The following is a 16620-nucleotide window of genomic DNA, read 5'->3' as shown; positions in this document are numbered from 1 at the left end:
CTCCTTGCAGTCCCAGGGACTCTCAAGAGTCTTCTCCAACACCACAGTTCAAAAGCATCAATTCTTTGGTGCTCAGCCTTCTTCACAGTCCAACTCTCACATCCATACATGACCACAGGAAAAACCATAGCCTTGACTAGACAGACCTTTGTTGGCAAAGGAATGTCTCTGCTTTTGAATATGCTATCTAGGTTGGTCATAACTTTCCTTCCAAGGAGTAAGCGTCTTTTAATTTCATGGCTGCAGTCACCATCTGTAGTGATTTTGGAGCCCAGAAAAATAAAGTCTGACACTGTTTCCACTGTTTCCCCATCTATTTCCCATGAAGTGGTGGGACCAGATGCCATGATCTTCGTTTTCTGAATGTTGAGCTTTAAGCCAACTTTTTCACTCTCCACTTTCACTTTCATCAAGAGGCTTTTGAGTTCCTCTTCACTTTCTGCCATAAGGGTGGTGTCATCTGCATATCTGAGGTTATTGATATTTCTCCCGGCAATCTTGATTCCAGTTTGTGTTTCTTCTAGTCCACAGATATGCAAATAATTAAGATATACCAATAATTTATTTGACTCATTTTGATTTTTTTCATATATGTAAAGTGTGTGTGCACTACTTACTCTGTTGTGTCCAACTCTTTTCACTTCCATGGGTTGTAGCCTGCCAGGCTCCTTTGTCCATGGAATTCTCCAGCAAGAATACTGGAGTAGGTTGCCATTCCCTTCTCCAGGGGATCTTCCTGACCCAGGGATCGAACCCAGTTCTTCTGCATTGTAGGCATATTCTTTACAATCTGAGCCACCTTGGAACCCCAGTTATAAAGACCCTCTTGAAATTATGCCTCTTGAGATCAAGAATCTTGTGGTGGCATGCTGCCAAATGTTTAACAGGCTTTCCAAAAACAGTCCTAATATAGTATTTGCCTGTGGTCATGGGATAAATACCACCACCATGCTAATTTCAAACTGCAATGTGACATCAACTAGCTTGCAAAACTACTCCCTAAAAATTTAACAGTTTTCACAAGCCAGGGCAGGCCAGTTCTGGCACACCACTGGAACCTGGTCTGGCTTATTTACTGCTGTAAATAGAACAATGCCAGGCATAGAGTAAGCATGCAACAAATGTTGGTTGAATATTAAATTGGAATAAATTCTTTTTTTTTTTTTTGGCTGAGCCTTATGGCATTCAGGATCTTAGTACCCAGACTAGGGATCAAACCTATGCTCCCTGAAGTAGAAGTACAGAAGTCCCTTATAAATCCTTTCTTCTATTCTATCAATTATAAATTATAGCTTATGGAGTCCTTTTTACATTCTAACTGCCAAACTGTGAAGTGAGTACCTAGAGTTTGTAGAGAATTACTCTGAAAATAACTTGTCAAATGAGTCACCAAAGTAAATGAAAGACAAAAGACAGAGGAGGATAGAGGGCAGGGGAGTTGGAAGCGAAGGAAGAGGAGATAGGAATAGAAAGAAAAATGAAAGTAAAGCCAAACTCCTCGTTGACTGCCACACCTCTCACTGGTCCACAGACTAATGACACTGGATTCCCTCTGTTAAAACTATAGGTGATGAATCTCATATTAAGAATCAGAATTTCTGGGTGAAGTCTAGGAATCTTCATGTTATCAAGTTACCCTAGTAATTCTGATATGCACCAAAGTCTGACAACCACATCCAAGGGTACACTAACTAATGAACTTATGAGTGACACCAAGCTCTGCTGTCTTCTTGGAACAGTCCACCCCAGCCCAAACCCAAGGCAAATATTCTACAAGCAATCAAATCTTCCTAGATTCTAACATCCCATTCTAAACCTGGTAAGGAAAGATAAACATTCCAATTTCACTGTGATCAAAATAATTCAACTAGACCTAGAAAGTATTTTTGTTGTTGAGAAATACTTGTTTGAATATTTAGTATCTTGCATTGTCAGGGGACATTCAACTTTAAGGGATCCACTATGTTATTTTCTTCTTTTATGTGCCATTTCTCAAGGACTCTCTATTCCTTATCAGCTCCTGGAAAACAGGAACGAGCAGAGCTGCATGCAGTTCTCAGGACTGAGATCATGAGAAAGGGCACCTGCTTGGATTCCCTTCAGTGACCCCCTTCAGTGACCTTTTATTTAAAGGTAACCTATTCAGTTATGCCCCTCTTACTCAGGATATGGAATGTTTTCTGACCCTTTGAAGATTGTTATTTGCTTGGCTTTGTTTTTGCTCAATTTTTTTACTGCCTAAAGCTGCCTTGTATGAAGATATACGAACATGCATTTCTGCAAATAAAGCACCCTTGTTTCACTCGCAACTTGGGTCCCCTGCATCCTTCTTCTCATCAACTCCAGTCCCCAGGTCCCGGTCTACAAAGACAGTGACAAGCGGCGCCGAACAGGGACCTGGTGAAAGCCCTTGGCAAGTAGGTGGAGTGACTGTTAGGACCTACGGAGGTCGGTAAGTGTGGGGATATAGTACAAATGGCTGGAAAGCCCCATCGCTTGTCTACTTTACTTCATTTATATAAGGTTCAAGGACTTTCGGTTTCACATCAATGGATAGAGGCTTGTCTCCAAACAGTGGTTAAATATAATCCCTGGTTCCCTGATGAAGGCAGTTTTGATTTAGAAATTTGGAATTGGGTTAAAGAAAATGTTGAACAAGTCGCAAGACAGGGAGAAAATATTCCAATAAATTTCTGGCCCTTGTGGGCCCTCATTAAGCTGAAATCTTGCCATTTCAAGGCAATTCTAGTCCCCCTGATATTCATCAACAAGCAGAACACTCATTATACAAATGTAAATTAGATGATGACTTTACAGAAGGCCCAGTTAGAGCAACATAAAATGTTTCAAAACTTTCCCACCATCCCTGCTCCGGCTATCCCAAGTGCTCCTCCTCCTCCTCTTTTAACGGTCACAAAACCGAAGGTCCCCTCAATTAGAGGACAAAATGAATCTGATGATGATTCTTCTGATGCTCTCTTTGACACTAAAGCCAACAATACTTTTTTTGATGACAATGATAAGCTCCTAACACACACTCATATTTATGAAAACAGACGATCCACTCATTTTTTTCCTTCACAACGAAGGCTTTCTGATTTACTGGCTTTGCAATCTCAAGTCTCTGAGGCCGGTGATCTTTTTGCCTTTCCTGTGTTAGGAAATGTTTATGCTCAAGGGCAACTAATACCTCAATATGAAGGCATTGATTTTTCTCACATGCAACAGATGAAAAATGCTATAACTATATACGGCCCTCATTCACCTTTTACTAAAGAACTTCTAAATGCTATGGAATCTTCTATTGGAAATTTTATTCCTTATGATTGGCAAATTTTGATAAAAGCTCTTCTTAAACCAGAAAAATATCTTCAATGAATAATGTGATTTCATGATGTGACCCAAGATCATGCCAATTCTAATGCTCAAGCTGGCACTCCCCAAAACCAAATTACTTTTAAAATGTTAACCGGTATGGAGCAATTTGATTTGGTGAAAGCTCAGATACAATGCCCTCCTTTGTTGCATGAACAATTGAAAGAAGGTGCTAAGAGTCAGACACGACTGAGCAACTTCACTTTCACTTTTCACTTTCATGCACTGGAGAAGGAAATGGCAACCCACTCCAGTGTTCTTGTCTGGAGAATCCCAGGGACGGGGGAGCCTGGTGGGCTGCCGTCTATGGGGTCGCACAGAGTTGGACACGACTGAAGTGACTTAACAGCAGCAGCAGCAGCCCTTGAAGCTTGGGATTGAATTAATCCTCAAAGGGAACCTAAAATTAACTACACAAAGATATTACAAGGGCCTAATGAAGCCTATGCTGATTTTTTAACTAGACTGGGAGTTGCTATCTCCCATAATGTCAGAGAAGAGACAAGAGTACAATTAGAAAAACTGCTTGCATATGAGAATGAGAATCAGGAGTGTCAAAGAGCCATCGCTCCAATTCGTGAGACTGGGAATGTTAGTGATTATTTGAAGGCTTGTCGCAACTTAGGATCAGAAACTCAGAAAATGCAAATGTTAGCTGAAGCAATGGCTGCTGCCTTTAAAAAGGGAAATGAAGGATGTTTTGTTTGTGGAGATAAAAGCCATTTAAAAAAGGATTGCCCTAAAAAACACACAGAAAATATTATAACTACTAAAAAACCTCCAGGAGTCTGCCCTCAATATCATAAAGGGGTACATTGGGCTAAAAAATGTCGATCTAAGTATGATGTTGAAGGGAACCCTATTTGGGGAAATTCAAAGATGGGGACTCTCTGGGTCCCCATCAACAAAAACCAGGGGCAAACTCCATCTTTTTCCTCAAACCTTCAACATCCAGCAATGCTGCCATGGAAATACCAGCCCTAAATGATTTTCTTCTTTTTCCTCAAGCAGTCCCTTCTAGAATACCTACCGGACCTTATGGACCCCTACCCCCACAAACCTTCGGCCTTATACTTGGCCAGTCTAGTCTGACTTCTAAAGAAATTACTATTCACCCTGAAATAATTGATTCAGATTATAAGGAAAAAAATTCAAATTATTATGTCATCTCAGATACTATAACAATTCAAAAAGGGGGACAAAATTGCCCAATTACTTCTTTTACCTTACATTTATATTAACTCCTCTAATGGTATACAGACAGGTGGATTTGGTAATACAGATCAAAAGCAATCCTTATGGACATCAATAGTATCTGAATATGCATGACCAAATATAAATATCAAAATTAATGGCAAAAGATTTTCTGGTCTTCTTGATACTAGATTCGACATTACCATTATTTCCAAACATTTATGGCCCAAATCTTGGCCTATACAGAGAATTTCTTGCCAAATTGAAGGAATTTCTCAAACCAAAATACAAGAGGTTTATCAAAATGTCCAAATATATCCATATGAGGGACCAGAAGGCCAGCCTGCAACCTTACAACCTTATGTGATAGATGCACCCCTTAATTTAATAGGAAGAGATTTACTTATGCAATGGAAAACTCAAATATATATTCCACATTTTTCCTAGGGGCCACTGCTCATTTAACAAACAATACGATTATTAAAATAACTTAGAAAAATAACGGGCCTATTTGGACAGAGCAATGGCCCCTTACAAAAGAGAAATTAGAGGCTGCTAAGGAACTTATACACAATTGAAATGAAAACATATTGAGGAATCTTGTTCCCCTTGGAATTCTCCCATTTTTGTAATAAAAAAGAAATCTGGCAAATGGTGTCTTTTAACAGATCTTCAAAAAGTTAATACATCTATGAAACCTATGGGTGTATTACAACCAGGAATTCCATCACCTACTGCTATTCCTCAAAACTGGCATATTATTATTATAGATATACAGGATTCCTTTTTTTTTACTATACCTTTACACCCTCTAGACAAAGAGAAATTTGCTTTCTCTTTACCTTATCATAATCATATCAGGCCTCATAAACGGTGTCAATGGACTATGTTGCCTCAAGGAATGATGAATTCTCCCACCATGTGCCAATATTATGTAGCCAAAGCCCTTGAACCTGTGAGAAAACAATTTCCTGACTTTCTTTTTATTCATTATATGGATGATATATTGTTTTCAGCTCCATCTATTTTAGAAACTCAAGAGACATTTGACACAGCTCAACAATGCTTAAAAGCTTCTAAATTAATCATTGCCCCTGAAAAGATTCAAACATCTACACCTTACTATTACTTAAGATTTGTTGTTAATAGACAACGTATTACTCCCCAACTAACACAGATTTATGTTAATAAATTATCAACCTTGAATGATTTTCAAAAACTTTTAGGTGATATAAATTGGATTAGACCCTCTTTAGACATTACAAATTATCAACTAATTTATTTAACACTTGAAAAAGAGACCCTGATTTAAATAACCCTCATTCACTTTCACAATAGGCACGAGAAAAACTCTAATACAAAATAAATTGCAAGAACAATTTCTTACTCGTATTAGACTTGATTTACCTCTAGAATTATTTATACTCCCCTCTCTCCATTCTCCCGCAGGACTTCTTACCCAACAATAATACCCAGTAGAATGGCTCTATACCCATTTTAGAGGGACAGTCACTTACACCCTATCTTGATTTGATCGCTCTAATCATTATCAATGAAGAAATAGAGCTAAGACTCTAACTGGCTCTGATCCTCATAAAATTGTAGTCAGTCAGTCAGTTCAGTCACTCAGTCATGTCCAACTCTCTACGACCCCATGAATCGCAGCACACCAGGCCTCCCTGTCCATCACCAACTCCCAGAGTTCACTCAGACTCACATCCATCGAGTCAGTGATGCCATCCTGCCATCTCATCTTCTGTCGTCCCCTTTTCCTCTTGCCCCCAGTCTCTCCCAGCATCAGAGTCTTTTCCAATGAGTCAACTCTTCGCATGAGGTGGCCAAAGTACTGGAGTTTCAGCTTTAGCATCATTCCTTCCAGAGAAATCCCAGGGCTGATCTCCTTTAGAATGGACTGGTTGGATCTCCTTGCAGTCCAAGGGACTCTCAAGAGTCTTCTCCAAAACCACAGTTCAAAAGCAACAATTCTTCGTATTAATAAATCTCAATTCGAGAATGCATTACAAACTTCTACCGATTTCCAAATAGCCCTTCTGGAATATTTTGGAGAAATTTCATTTTATTATCCTTCTAACAAACTCTGGAATTTCTTCAAAAATACTGAATTTATTATCTCTCACATTGTCACATCACAACCTATACCTCAAACTGATGTTTTCTATATAGATGGGACTAAAAACGCCAAAGCCTCATTCTGGTCTCTAAAAGAATATAAAGTCTTTTATACTAAATTTCACTCTGCTCAACGAAACAAATTATATGCTCTCATTCAGGTTATTCACCTACATTCTTATCCTATTAATATAGTTTCTGACTCCTTATACTCAGTTTATTAAGAAATATAGAAATTTCTACCATAAATTCTAACCAATCTATTATCCAACAACTTTTTCTTGAACTACAGTCTATTGTTAAGAACCGCACTTCCCCCATTTATATTACCCATATTCAAACACATTCTTTCTTCCTGGCCTTATGGCTCATGGCAATGAACAAGCTGATAAACTTGTCTCTTTTCTACTCCTGAAGAGCAACATGCTCTATTACACAATAATGCTGGCTTGTTACATCAAATTTGGAAAATCCCATACCAACATGCTAAAGAAATCATTAATAATTGCTCTACTTGTAGGCCCCTACATCTTCGACCCATTGCACAAAGTATCAGTCCTTGAGGATTACAACCCAATGAACTATGGCAAATTGATGTAACTCATTGCCCTGAATTTTCTACCTCTTCCTTCTTCCATGTCTCAATCGATACAAATTCTTCTTTTATATGGGCCACACCTCCCTGAGGTGAAACCACACAACAGGTTATAACTCACCTATTAACTTGCTGTACAATAATGGGAACACCTAGTTCTATAAAAACAGACAATAGCCCCACCTATATTTCTAGGCGATTCAAACAATTTTTGCAATCATTTTCTATTAAACATATTACAGGTATTCCTTATAATCCACAAGCACAGGGCATAGTTGAATGAGCACATCACACACTGAAACTACAAATAAAAAAATTTAAAAAGAGGGAATTCACAGGAACACTTCTATCTTCCTTATCCAGAGCAGACTTTACTAGACTCTTGCCTGGGAAATCCCATGGACAGAGGAGCCTGGCAAGCTGCAGTCCATGGGGTCTCGAAGAGTCAGACACGACTGAACGACTTCCCTTTAACTTTTCACTTTCATGCACTGGAGAAGGAAATGGCAACCCACGCCAGTGTTCTTGCCTGGAGAATCCCAGGGACGGGGGAGCCTGGTGGGCTGCCGTCTATGGGGTCGCACAGAGTCGGACACGACTGAAGCGACTTAGCAGCAGCAGCAGTGCAATATATTCTTTAATCCTATAACTATTGTTAATAGAGCTTTATTTGTTTTTAACTTTTTAAACTTACTGCAAGGTGATAGTTTGACAAAAGTGGAAAAAACATTTCAAGGCATTGAAGGATACCTCCCTTCCTCTGCCCATTTGGGTTGACTAAACAATGGAAATCTGGAGAATTAATATTACAGGGAAAGGGGTATGCTTGTATTTCTCCAGATGGAGCCAACAAAATCACGAAAACAGCAAAATCCCCAGGAGGAGAAGTTTCCAGTACAAGCCATGGTGGCTTAAAAAATTTCCAAGAAATGCCACACTTGACGTCATCGACCTTATGATCTCCGTACTTGGGGACAGATAACCTTTACAAATCAAGCTGAAAATCTGGTTTCTCAACAGGGAATGCCTCTGAATCCTGAAAATATTTTTGTTGCTATGCTTGCTTTTGCTTCCTCCACTCAGGATAACTTGATTAATCACACTTACTGGGCTTATATATCTAACCGCCGTTTATTGCAGGTTGTAGAACGGACAGATATAGGACCGATCGTATCCACTAATGACTCAGTACATATGCCCTCTCCTTGGAGCTTGGAGGGGCCCTCTCATCCTGAGGAAGAAGGAAGACTAACATTTCTCTAGGCTATGAAATCCTTCCTTTACACATGAGCCCAGCAGAATTATGTATTCATGTTAGTCGACAAACATGGGCTTTCGTCCTGCCTCCAAAAAAGAACTTCCGTACCTTGTTTAGACTGTTTACTGCCCTGTCCTCTTATGAGGACCATGTCAATACTACCAAAACTCTAGGAAAAGGACAAAAGTTGGAATGTAAGGGGTTTACTTATAAGAATTTTAAATATACTCCTGTTTATTGAGATACACGTCAAGCTAAATGTTTGTGGCCAATTACACCACTGTTGATTGGGGACCCTATGGTATGTGGTTATCTAACTATTCAGATGATATTAATAGTACCATGTGTGATTATGTTACTCAAGTAACATGGAAAATTACCAACAGTTCAGTGGAACACTTTCATGACAAAGACTCCTTGGCTGCCTTGACGGCAGAATGGCACCTCCTCGCCCTCAAATCATCCTCCATAAACGAATTGGGCCTGAACAATAAAACATCTGGAAGCGTGCTACAAGTACTGAAAAACTTGGAACTTGGACTGGATATTTCACAGGAACCAGTCATAGTAACTATTCCTTCCATTATAATCATTCATATTTTATACAAGCTTGTGTTCCCCTTTTGTTATAGCCATAGGAAACTTATAATTTAATAAGACTTTATGTTCTGTGACTTGTACAGATTGCAAATTGTATACTTGTCTTAATTCCTCTATCTCTCTAAAAAATGAATCCCTTTTGATTATTTGATCTCAGCGTAGTCTGTGGTTGCCAGTAGATCTCCAACGACCCTGGAAAGAGGGTCCCATGGCAAGACTTGCCTCCCAGTTACTCACTAAATTACTCCGACGATCTAAGCGATTCATTGGATGGTTGATTCTTGTTTTGGGGGGTTAACAGCCATTTGCACCACTGCTGCTGTTGCAGATGTTGCTTTACAAACTTCAATTCAAACACATAATTTTATTCAAAATTGGACTAAAGATGCTCATACTATATGGGTCACTCAGGTTCAGATAGATGAAAAAGTTCAAGATAAAATTCAGGAATTAAAAACAGCCATCCAATGGGTTTGAGATCAATTAATAGATTTACAAAAACAAGTATTATTAAATTGGAATTGGAATTCTACTCAATTTTGTATCACTCCTTTTTGGTTCAACCATAGTGCTTACAAATGGGATCAGATCAAATTTCATTTGCAAGATATACATAATAATGCTTCCTTAAATGTACAATTCTTGCAAAAGGAAACCCTTGAAACCTTCTCTAAGAGTCTACCCTTTTCCAAAAATTTGGAAACCTTAGCTGAACAGCTGGCTGATCAAGTATCTGGGCTAGACCTTCGAAGATGGTTTCAAAGCATTACACATAGTATTGGATCTGGAACTACAACACTGGTAATTATCCTGGTGATTATATTTGTAATATATCGATGCCTTTCAACTAAAATTGTTCAAACTAAACAAACTCAATTCGTCAGAGCCTTTTTCACAAAGTATCTACAGTCACCCCCAATTATGAAAAAATAAAAAAGGGGGAACTGTCAGGGGACGTTCAACTTTAATTGATCCAATGTTATTTTCTTCTTTTGTGGGCCGTTTCTCAAGGACTCTCTATTCCTGTTTTCCAGGAACGAGCAGAGCTGCATGCAGTTCTCAGGACTGAGATCATGAGAAAGGGCACCTGCTTGGATTCCCTTCAGTGACTCCTTTCAGCGGTTCCCTTCAGTGACCTTTTACTTAAAGGTAATCTATTCAGTTATGCCCCTCTTACTCAGGATATGGAATGCTTTCTGGCCCTTTGAAGATTGTTATTTGCCTGGCTTTGTTTTTGCTCAATTTTTTAAGTGCCTGAAGCCGCCTTGTATGAAGATATATGAACATGCGGTTTCTGCAAATAAAGCACCCTTGTTTCACTCGATACTTGGGTCCCCTGCGTCCTTCTTCTTGTCGACTCCAATCCCCAGGTCCCGGTCTACCAAGACCGTGACATTGCATTGATTGTTATTGATCATTGTTACTGTTATTAGCTAACACTTACTGAGGCCTTGAGTAAGTGTTAGTCGCTCAGCTGTGTCTGACTGTTTGCGACCGGTTGGACTGTAGCCTGCCAGACTATTCTATCCATGGAATTCTCCAGGCAAGAATACTGGAGTAGGTAGCCATTCCCTTCTCCAGGAGATCTTCCCAACCCAGGGATCAAACCCAGGTCTCCCTCATTACAGGTGGATTCTTTACCCATTAAGTCACCAGGGAAGCCCAAGAGACTCTATTTCTGGAGTCTGGAAAACCAACTATACCTCAGTCTGATCAATAGGATCAATATTTTACTGCTGCTGTTCACCATTTTGTTCTTTTCTGAAATGGTAAAGTAATAAGTACAAAAGAACTCTGAAAAGCAAAATTGCAAGACCAAACCTGCCCTCATTTTAAATTAAGACGAGGGGGGGACTTCCCTGAGGGTCCAGCGACTAAAACTCCACCTTCTAAAACAGGGAACTTGAGCTCAACTCCTGGTCAGGGAACTAAGATCCCACATGCCGAGGGGCTAGTGAGCCTGTGCTCTAAAGCTAGAAAGAAGCCCTCATGCCACAATGAAAGACTCCAAGTGCTGCAACTAAGACCCAACGCAGCCAAAAATAACAAAACTTTTAAACAAATAAAGATGAGAGGGCAAAACATGCCCAAGATAGTCTTAAGAAAAATGGTAGCAAAATCCTCTGTTAAATTGTAGGAAATACACATTACAGTCTACTCAGCCCACGTCAACCCAAAACTTTCTCCAAAATCTGCCCCCCCGCCACCCCCCGCAACCTGCCACCCAGCTGCTTCTGTGCATAAGCCTGACTTTGGCTGCAACTGATGTAGCTCAAGTATGAACACCTGACCGGGCATGGCCAGTGGGATGCAGGGAGAGCATCTTTCTGGGTTGTAGAGAGCACATTGGTATCTTCTGGTAGCTAGATCTAAGGAGAGATGTCTGGGATTTGTAAGGAGCAAGGTCCATGGGCAAGCACAGCACACTGGTCTTGAGGGCACACAGTCTGAATGCTCAGTGACCACAGGCCCTAGACAAATGTGAGGAGGCAGAGCCTGGGTCCCCAACAATGTTCACAGCCTGGATCAGGCCCACCCAGCACCCAACCTCACTCTTGTTTTTGGCTGCAGCCAGAGCAGGTGGATTTTCATTTCTTGTGGCCAAAACAGAATGACCAGTGCAGAGGGGCAAGCCATTTGGTCCCTCTGAGGAACAATGACCACGTGGGTTACCATAGCTGCCTCTGATTCCCTCCTGAAACAAGGTCCCCCTACCATGGTCCTGATCACCTCTGGATTTTCTCCCAGCCTGCAACTGGTTTGCCTGAGTGCTGGACTTGCCCGTCCCAGGGCCTCCTCCCTGCGTCCTGGTTCAGCCTCCCTGCATGTTTGTGTTCTGTTTCTCAATTGCGCCCTTGACAGCAGAGTTGGAGCCCACTGTCACTCAACAGCTCCAATTCCCGTGTCATCTGTGTCCTTTGCATCTTTCACCAACAATGTCCGGCACAATACAAGCTGTTGACTGGAAGCACTGATTTAGTCTCTTTTCCCACCAAACTCACCAGACAATGAGAAAACAGCACCGCAAGGAAACTCAAGTAGACAAATATTTGGTTAAACCCTTAACCTGAAGGGACTCAGGCCACTCTTTCCCCACCTCCCTTAGACATATCCTCCCTACCGAGACTGCTGGGCTGTACCTGGGATATAAACGGTGCCACCATTGCTCCAATGCGACACAGGGAGCCGCTGGTCCCCATCCCCAAAGCACGCATCGCCGTGGGGTAGACCTGGATGGGGCCAGTGTAGAAAGCATCAGTTAGTTTAGACTCCTTCTTCCCCAAGTCCTCTGTTCTTCCCTCCCCGGGTCAGGCTTTGCTAATATATAAAAGGCCAAATAGTCTATATAGACAGGATAAGAATAGAAGATGTTCATTTTATCAGGGACACAACTTTGAATTTTAACAGTATCAGACAATGAACATTTAGAAATTATCCTTTCAGTGAGCAAATTCCAAAATATGTGTTTAATATTCCAAATTTGATTTTAGAAAGCTAAACTTTGGAATCAGATAGAGTTCCACCTTAGAGCTATAAACATATAAAGGTGGTTCTACTGAATGGAAAGAAAATACACCCCAAACAACAACAATCCAAGCAAATCTTTAATATAGATACAGGGAACTGACTGAAGTGTCAGATACATACTACACCATCCCCCATGTTTGCATTTCAAAACCATATGGCACAGTCTGCTTTCTTTCATTTATAGCAAGACCTCATTAATCTGCAATTCAGGAGACCCAAGTTCTATCCCTGGGTAAGAAAGATCCCCTCGAGAAGGAAATGGCAACCCACTCCAGTATTCTTGCCTGGAAAATTCCATTGACAGAGAAGCCTGACAGGCTATAGTCCATGGGGTCGTAACCCTCGTACATGATTTATTGATTAAACCACCACCAAAAATCTGTACTTCATTGATTCAGAATTCTTGATAGGCAAATATTTAATAAAGAGGATTATAGGAAGACTATATAGGGAGAATATATGAAAGAATGCTTAATTTTGGAAATTTTTCTCTGAGTGCTATGTAATACTGATCAGTCAGCAAAGTAAAGCATGTGACCTCTCTAGACACCATCTGTCAGATGCAACAAGATGCTATCCTGCCCCAGGGGAAACCGCTGTATTTATAAAGACGACCTGGAGGCTGAGTGCCTTTTCATGGAGTTCTTTTCTTTTTGTGGAAAATGAGGTTACTGGCTATTGAAAACAATGGATTCAGATACACAGAGACGATCTTTGCTCTACTATCAATATTTTTGTTTTTTGACAATTCTAGGAGATGAAATAATTCAAGACAATCATCTTTTGGTACACATCTTTGATTTTTTTTTTAAGCCATAAGCATCAGGGGAAGAAATACTTAGAAGTAACCCTTTAAATGAACATGTTCCAAAATATGTTAAATTGAATATTCCAAATATAACCTTAGAGGTATACCACAATACATATAGACCTTTAAGTTCACAAATTCACAATTTTAGATTTTTTCAATGGAACTAAATGAAGAATTATGTATTGATATATGTCAAATATGTTATAATATCCTATTTTTAATCTACATGAGAGGACAAGAATTTTTTTTCCTGTGGCTTTAATGATTTTGATATGTAATATCTGTATTCTGAACAGACTTTTACCTTTCCTGACATGAAAATGAATGAAGCCTTAGCAGTCCCTACAGCACCACTTTCTTTAGCTCAATGAAAGACAAAGTCAGTTAAAATACTGTTTCCTATTCAGACATTGCTTATTTCTAGGAATGTTTGCTTTTTAAACTGGGGCTTTCTGAGGAGCCCCCTCAGAAGTAGATGTATTAAGTATATGGAATAATTCAATAAATTAAAGATAAATTACTCTTATATTTGAATTTAAGCCACACACAACAAACAGCAGAGTGGGATGTGATCTTTCAAAAGAAAAAAGTTGAAAAATACATTCTAATTTCAAAAAGAGAGAAATAGGGTGCTTTACATTATATCAGCAACATGCAGGTATGGGCCCTATTTCTTCAGGAAGCAGGGTAAGCGGGCAATGAGGTGGTTTTTTTTGTTTGTTTGTTTTGGTTAACATGAATGTGATTTACTGAGAAAGGGAGAAGGTCCTATCTTTCTTCTCAGAGACTGACTTTCACTAGACCCCATGGGGCAAGAGAAAGACCACATCAAATATACCTTCTGATGTCATTTTAATAGGATGTTTTTAGAAACTCATCAAAAGTCAGCAGAAGCCAGGGATGCATTATCTACAGACAAACACCTTGATGTAAGCAACCCCTTCCCCAAAACTAACCTCAGCAGTGTAAATGTAGATGGTGTTGAAGTTGGCTGCCACGAGAGCCCTCAGCATGAAGAGGAAGCCGATGAGGCCGGCGCTAGGGAGCCGGAAGGGAGACATTACAAAGGCAGTATGGGAGGGCCTTCCGGGGCCCCCATCCCGGTGCATTATAGCGGCCAACACACACACACCCGTGGAGACCAGGTCCCCAGGGTGCGGCTCATCAGCTGGCCAGGCCGTGGGGTCCTAAAGCAAAAGCCTGACTCAGACCTTCAATCCCGTTCCCCCAAACTGTGCCGTTCCAGCCTGTCCTCTCCCCACTATGAGCACACCTCTGTGACCACTCCTGGAAAATGGTAGAGTGTGCAGAATAAGTCATACATATTATGAATGAGGCCACCCTAGGGTCACAAATTGCGTGCAGTGAATTTTCCCACCACAGGTACGCTGTCTACATCACTGTCTTGACAACGATGCAGCTCATTTGGTCAGCGACTACAGTCCCCATTCTCAAGGAAGCTTTGTATAAAGATCCTAAGTATCTTGGTGAGCGTACTCAATACCCCTAGGCTAGTTCTGTTCAGGGGCAAAAAGGGAGTAGGACGGGCAGAGGCAGCTTGTACTCTACTTTCCTAGGGAAAGGGACTTGTTCCTGACATGCACTGAAGGCCATGGGTCAGGAGACCTCGTTTTATTTATTTTACATTTTTTTTTCTGGCTATGGGGCATGTGGGATCTTAGTTCCCCAACCAGGGATCGAACATGCACTCTCTGCAGTGGAAGCATGGAGTCTTAACCACTGGACTGCCAGAGAAGTCCCCAGGAGACCTCATTTTAAAACCACCACTCAAAACTAGGTTGTTCCAAAGCAAACAGAGAGCAAATACCTTGAGGTGCAAATATTGAGGAGCAGGAAGAATAAAGCCGTGCATCCCATGGTAATAGAAAGGCTCAGCCGTCTCCCCAGGAAATTAATGCCCAGGATGTTTAAAGGATTCACTGGAAAAAAACAAAGACAATTTTCAGAACTTTGACAGCAAATGGCGTTTATCAACACTGGCATGGTTTCCTCCTTGTCATTTCATAAAGAAACAACTTAATCCAAACCTCATGGGTATTGCAGCCAAGACACAGTCACACTGTCATCAGCATCATGCTCTTTCCACATCCTTTTCCCATGTGGGTCTGAGAAAAACAAGTATTGGTGTATGCGAAGTACATTTTATGCCCAGGATGTGTATTACTGCATATAGGTCTAAACTGCCCACTTGTTCCATCTATAAATATTTTATGCTGTTTTTCAAATTCAAAATGCCGTGAATTTTTTTTTGGGGGGGGGGGTGGTATATACACAGCATGTGGAACTTCCCCAACCAGGAATCAAACCCACACCCCCTGCAGTGGAAGCATGGAGTCTTACCCACTAGACCACCAGGGAAGTCCAAGGTGCCAATGATTAAGTACCATTATTTTATGCCTATTAAAGCAGAAACAGTGCTTCCAAAGGGAAACCTAATAAGTCACTGTAAGACATATCCCAGTGGCAGAGATATTACAATGTGGGGGAATGCATCTTAGAATTGATTCGATAAAGTAATTCAAACCTCTATGCCTCCAGACTTGTCCTCCCTACATTCATCCACACTGGAGATATGTCAGCATGATCTGGGGACTCGTCTAGTCCTACCAGGCAGGAACCAAGTGTATGACAGGCCACTCTTCTCTATGAGGCTCTGAGTTGCCTGTCCCCCACCCAAAACAGAGAGCCACCCAACAGAGAGAGACATTTACGAGCAATTTCGCCAATGGTGCTGATAATCATGGTCCTGTAGTCGGAGGGGGCGAACATGTGGCAGTAACAGGGGCTCTGGCTCTCCTCCAAGACCCCCACGGTCACGGCCACCTCGGACTCAGACCGCGAGCCACAGACTAGGTCCCGCTCCAGCAGCTCGGCACTGGCCAGGATGACCCCGTAGTAGGCAAAAGAGATGCCCAGCCTGGAAGCAAGAAAAGATGGGCATCAGGAAAGGCTGCCTCCAGGCCTGAAGAAGGAGTAGCCCCGTGAGAGGTGGGGAGAAGCAGGAAGAGCTTTTCAGGGGAAGGTACGGTGTGTGGGAGGGGAAAGGAGGGGAGGGGAAAGTGGGGTCACATTTCAGGGGGAGACTGGAGGGTGGCCTTCACCAGACAC

The 16620-nt window shown here is 41.2% G+C and overlaps 1 protein-coding gene across 5 annotated transcripts in view; it reads right to left on the bottom strand.

Annotated features, from left to right (window-relative positions):
• The window catches only part of SVOPL (SVOP like), a 95435-nt gene that overhangs the window by 28778 nt on the left and 50037 nt on the right, over positions 1-16620 (bottom strand). For 4 of the 5 annotated variants that reach the window (XM_070369209.1, XM_070369210.1, XM_005909791.2 and 1 more), the window contains 4 exons: positions 16224-16429; positions 15320-15431; positions 14448-14529; positions 12293-12382 (listed from right to left, as the gene is read on the bottom strand). In XM_070369209.1, the coding sequence (XP_070225310.1) occupies positions 12293-12382; positions 14448-14529; positions 15320-15431; positions 16224-16429 (490 nt within the window). The remainder of the gene's footprint in view (positions 1-12292; positions 12383-14447; positions 14530-15319; positions 15432-16223; positions 16430-16620) is intronic. The other variant, XR_011463949.1, reaches the window with a different exon arrangement.

This window comes from Bos mutus, chromosome 4 (genome assembly GCF_027580195.1).
Source record: "Bos mutus isolate GX-2022 chromosome 4, NWIPB_WYAK_1.1, whole genome shotgun sequence".
In the NCBI taxonomy this organism is placed as follows: domain Eukaryota; kingdom Metazoa; phylum Chordata; class Mammalia; order Artiodactyla; family Bovidae; genus Bos; species Bos mutus.
This window is presented reverse-complemented; position numbering and strand designations above follow the sequence as displayed.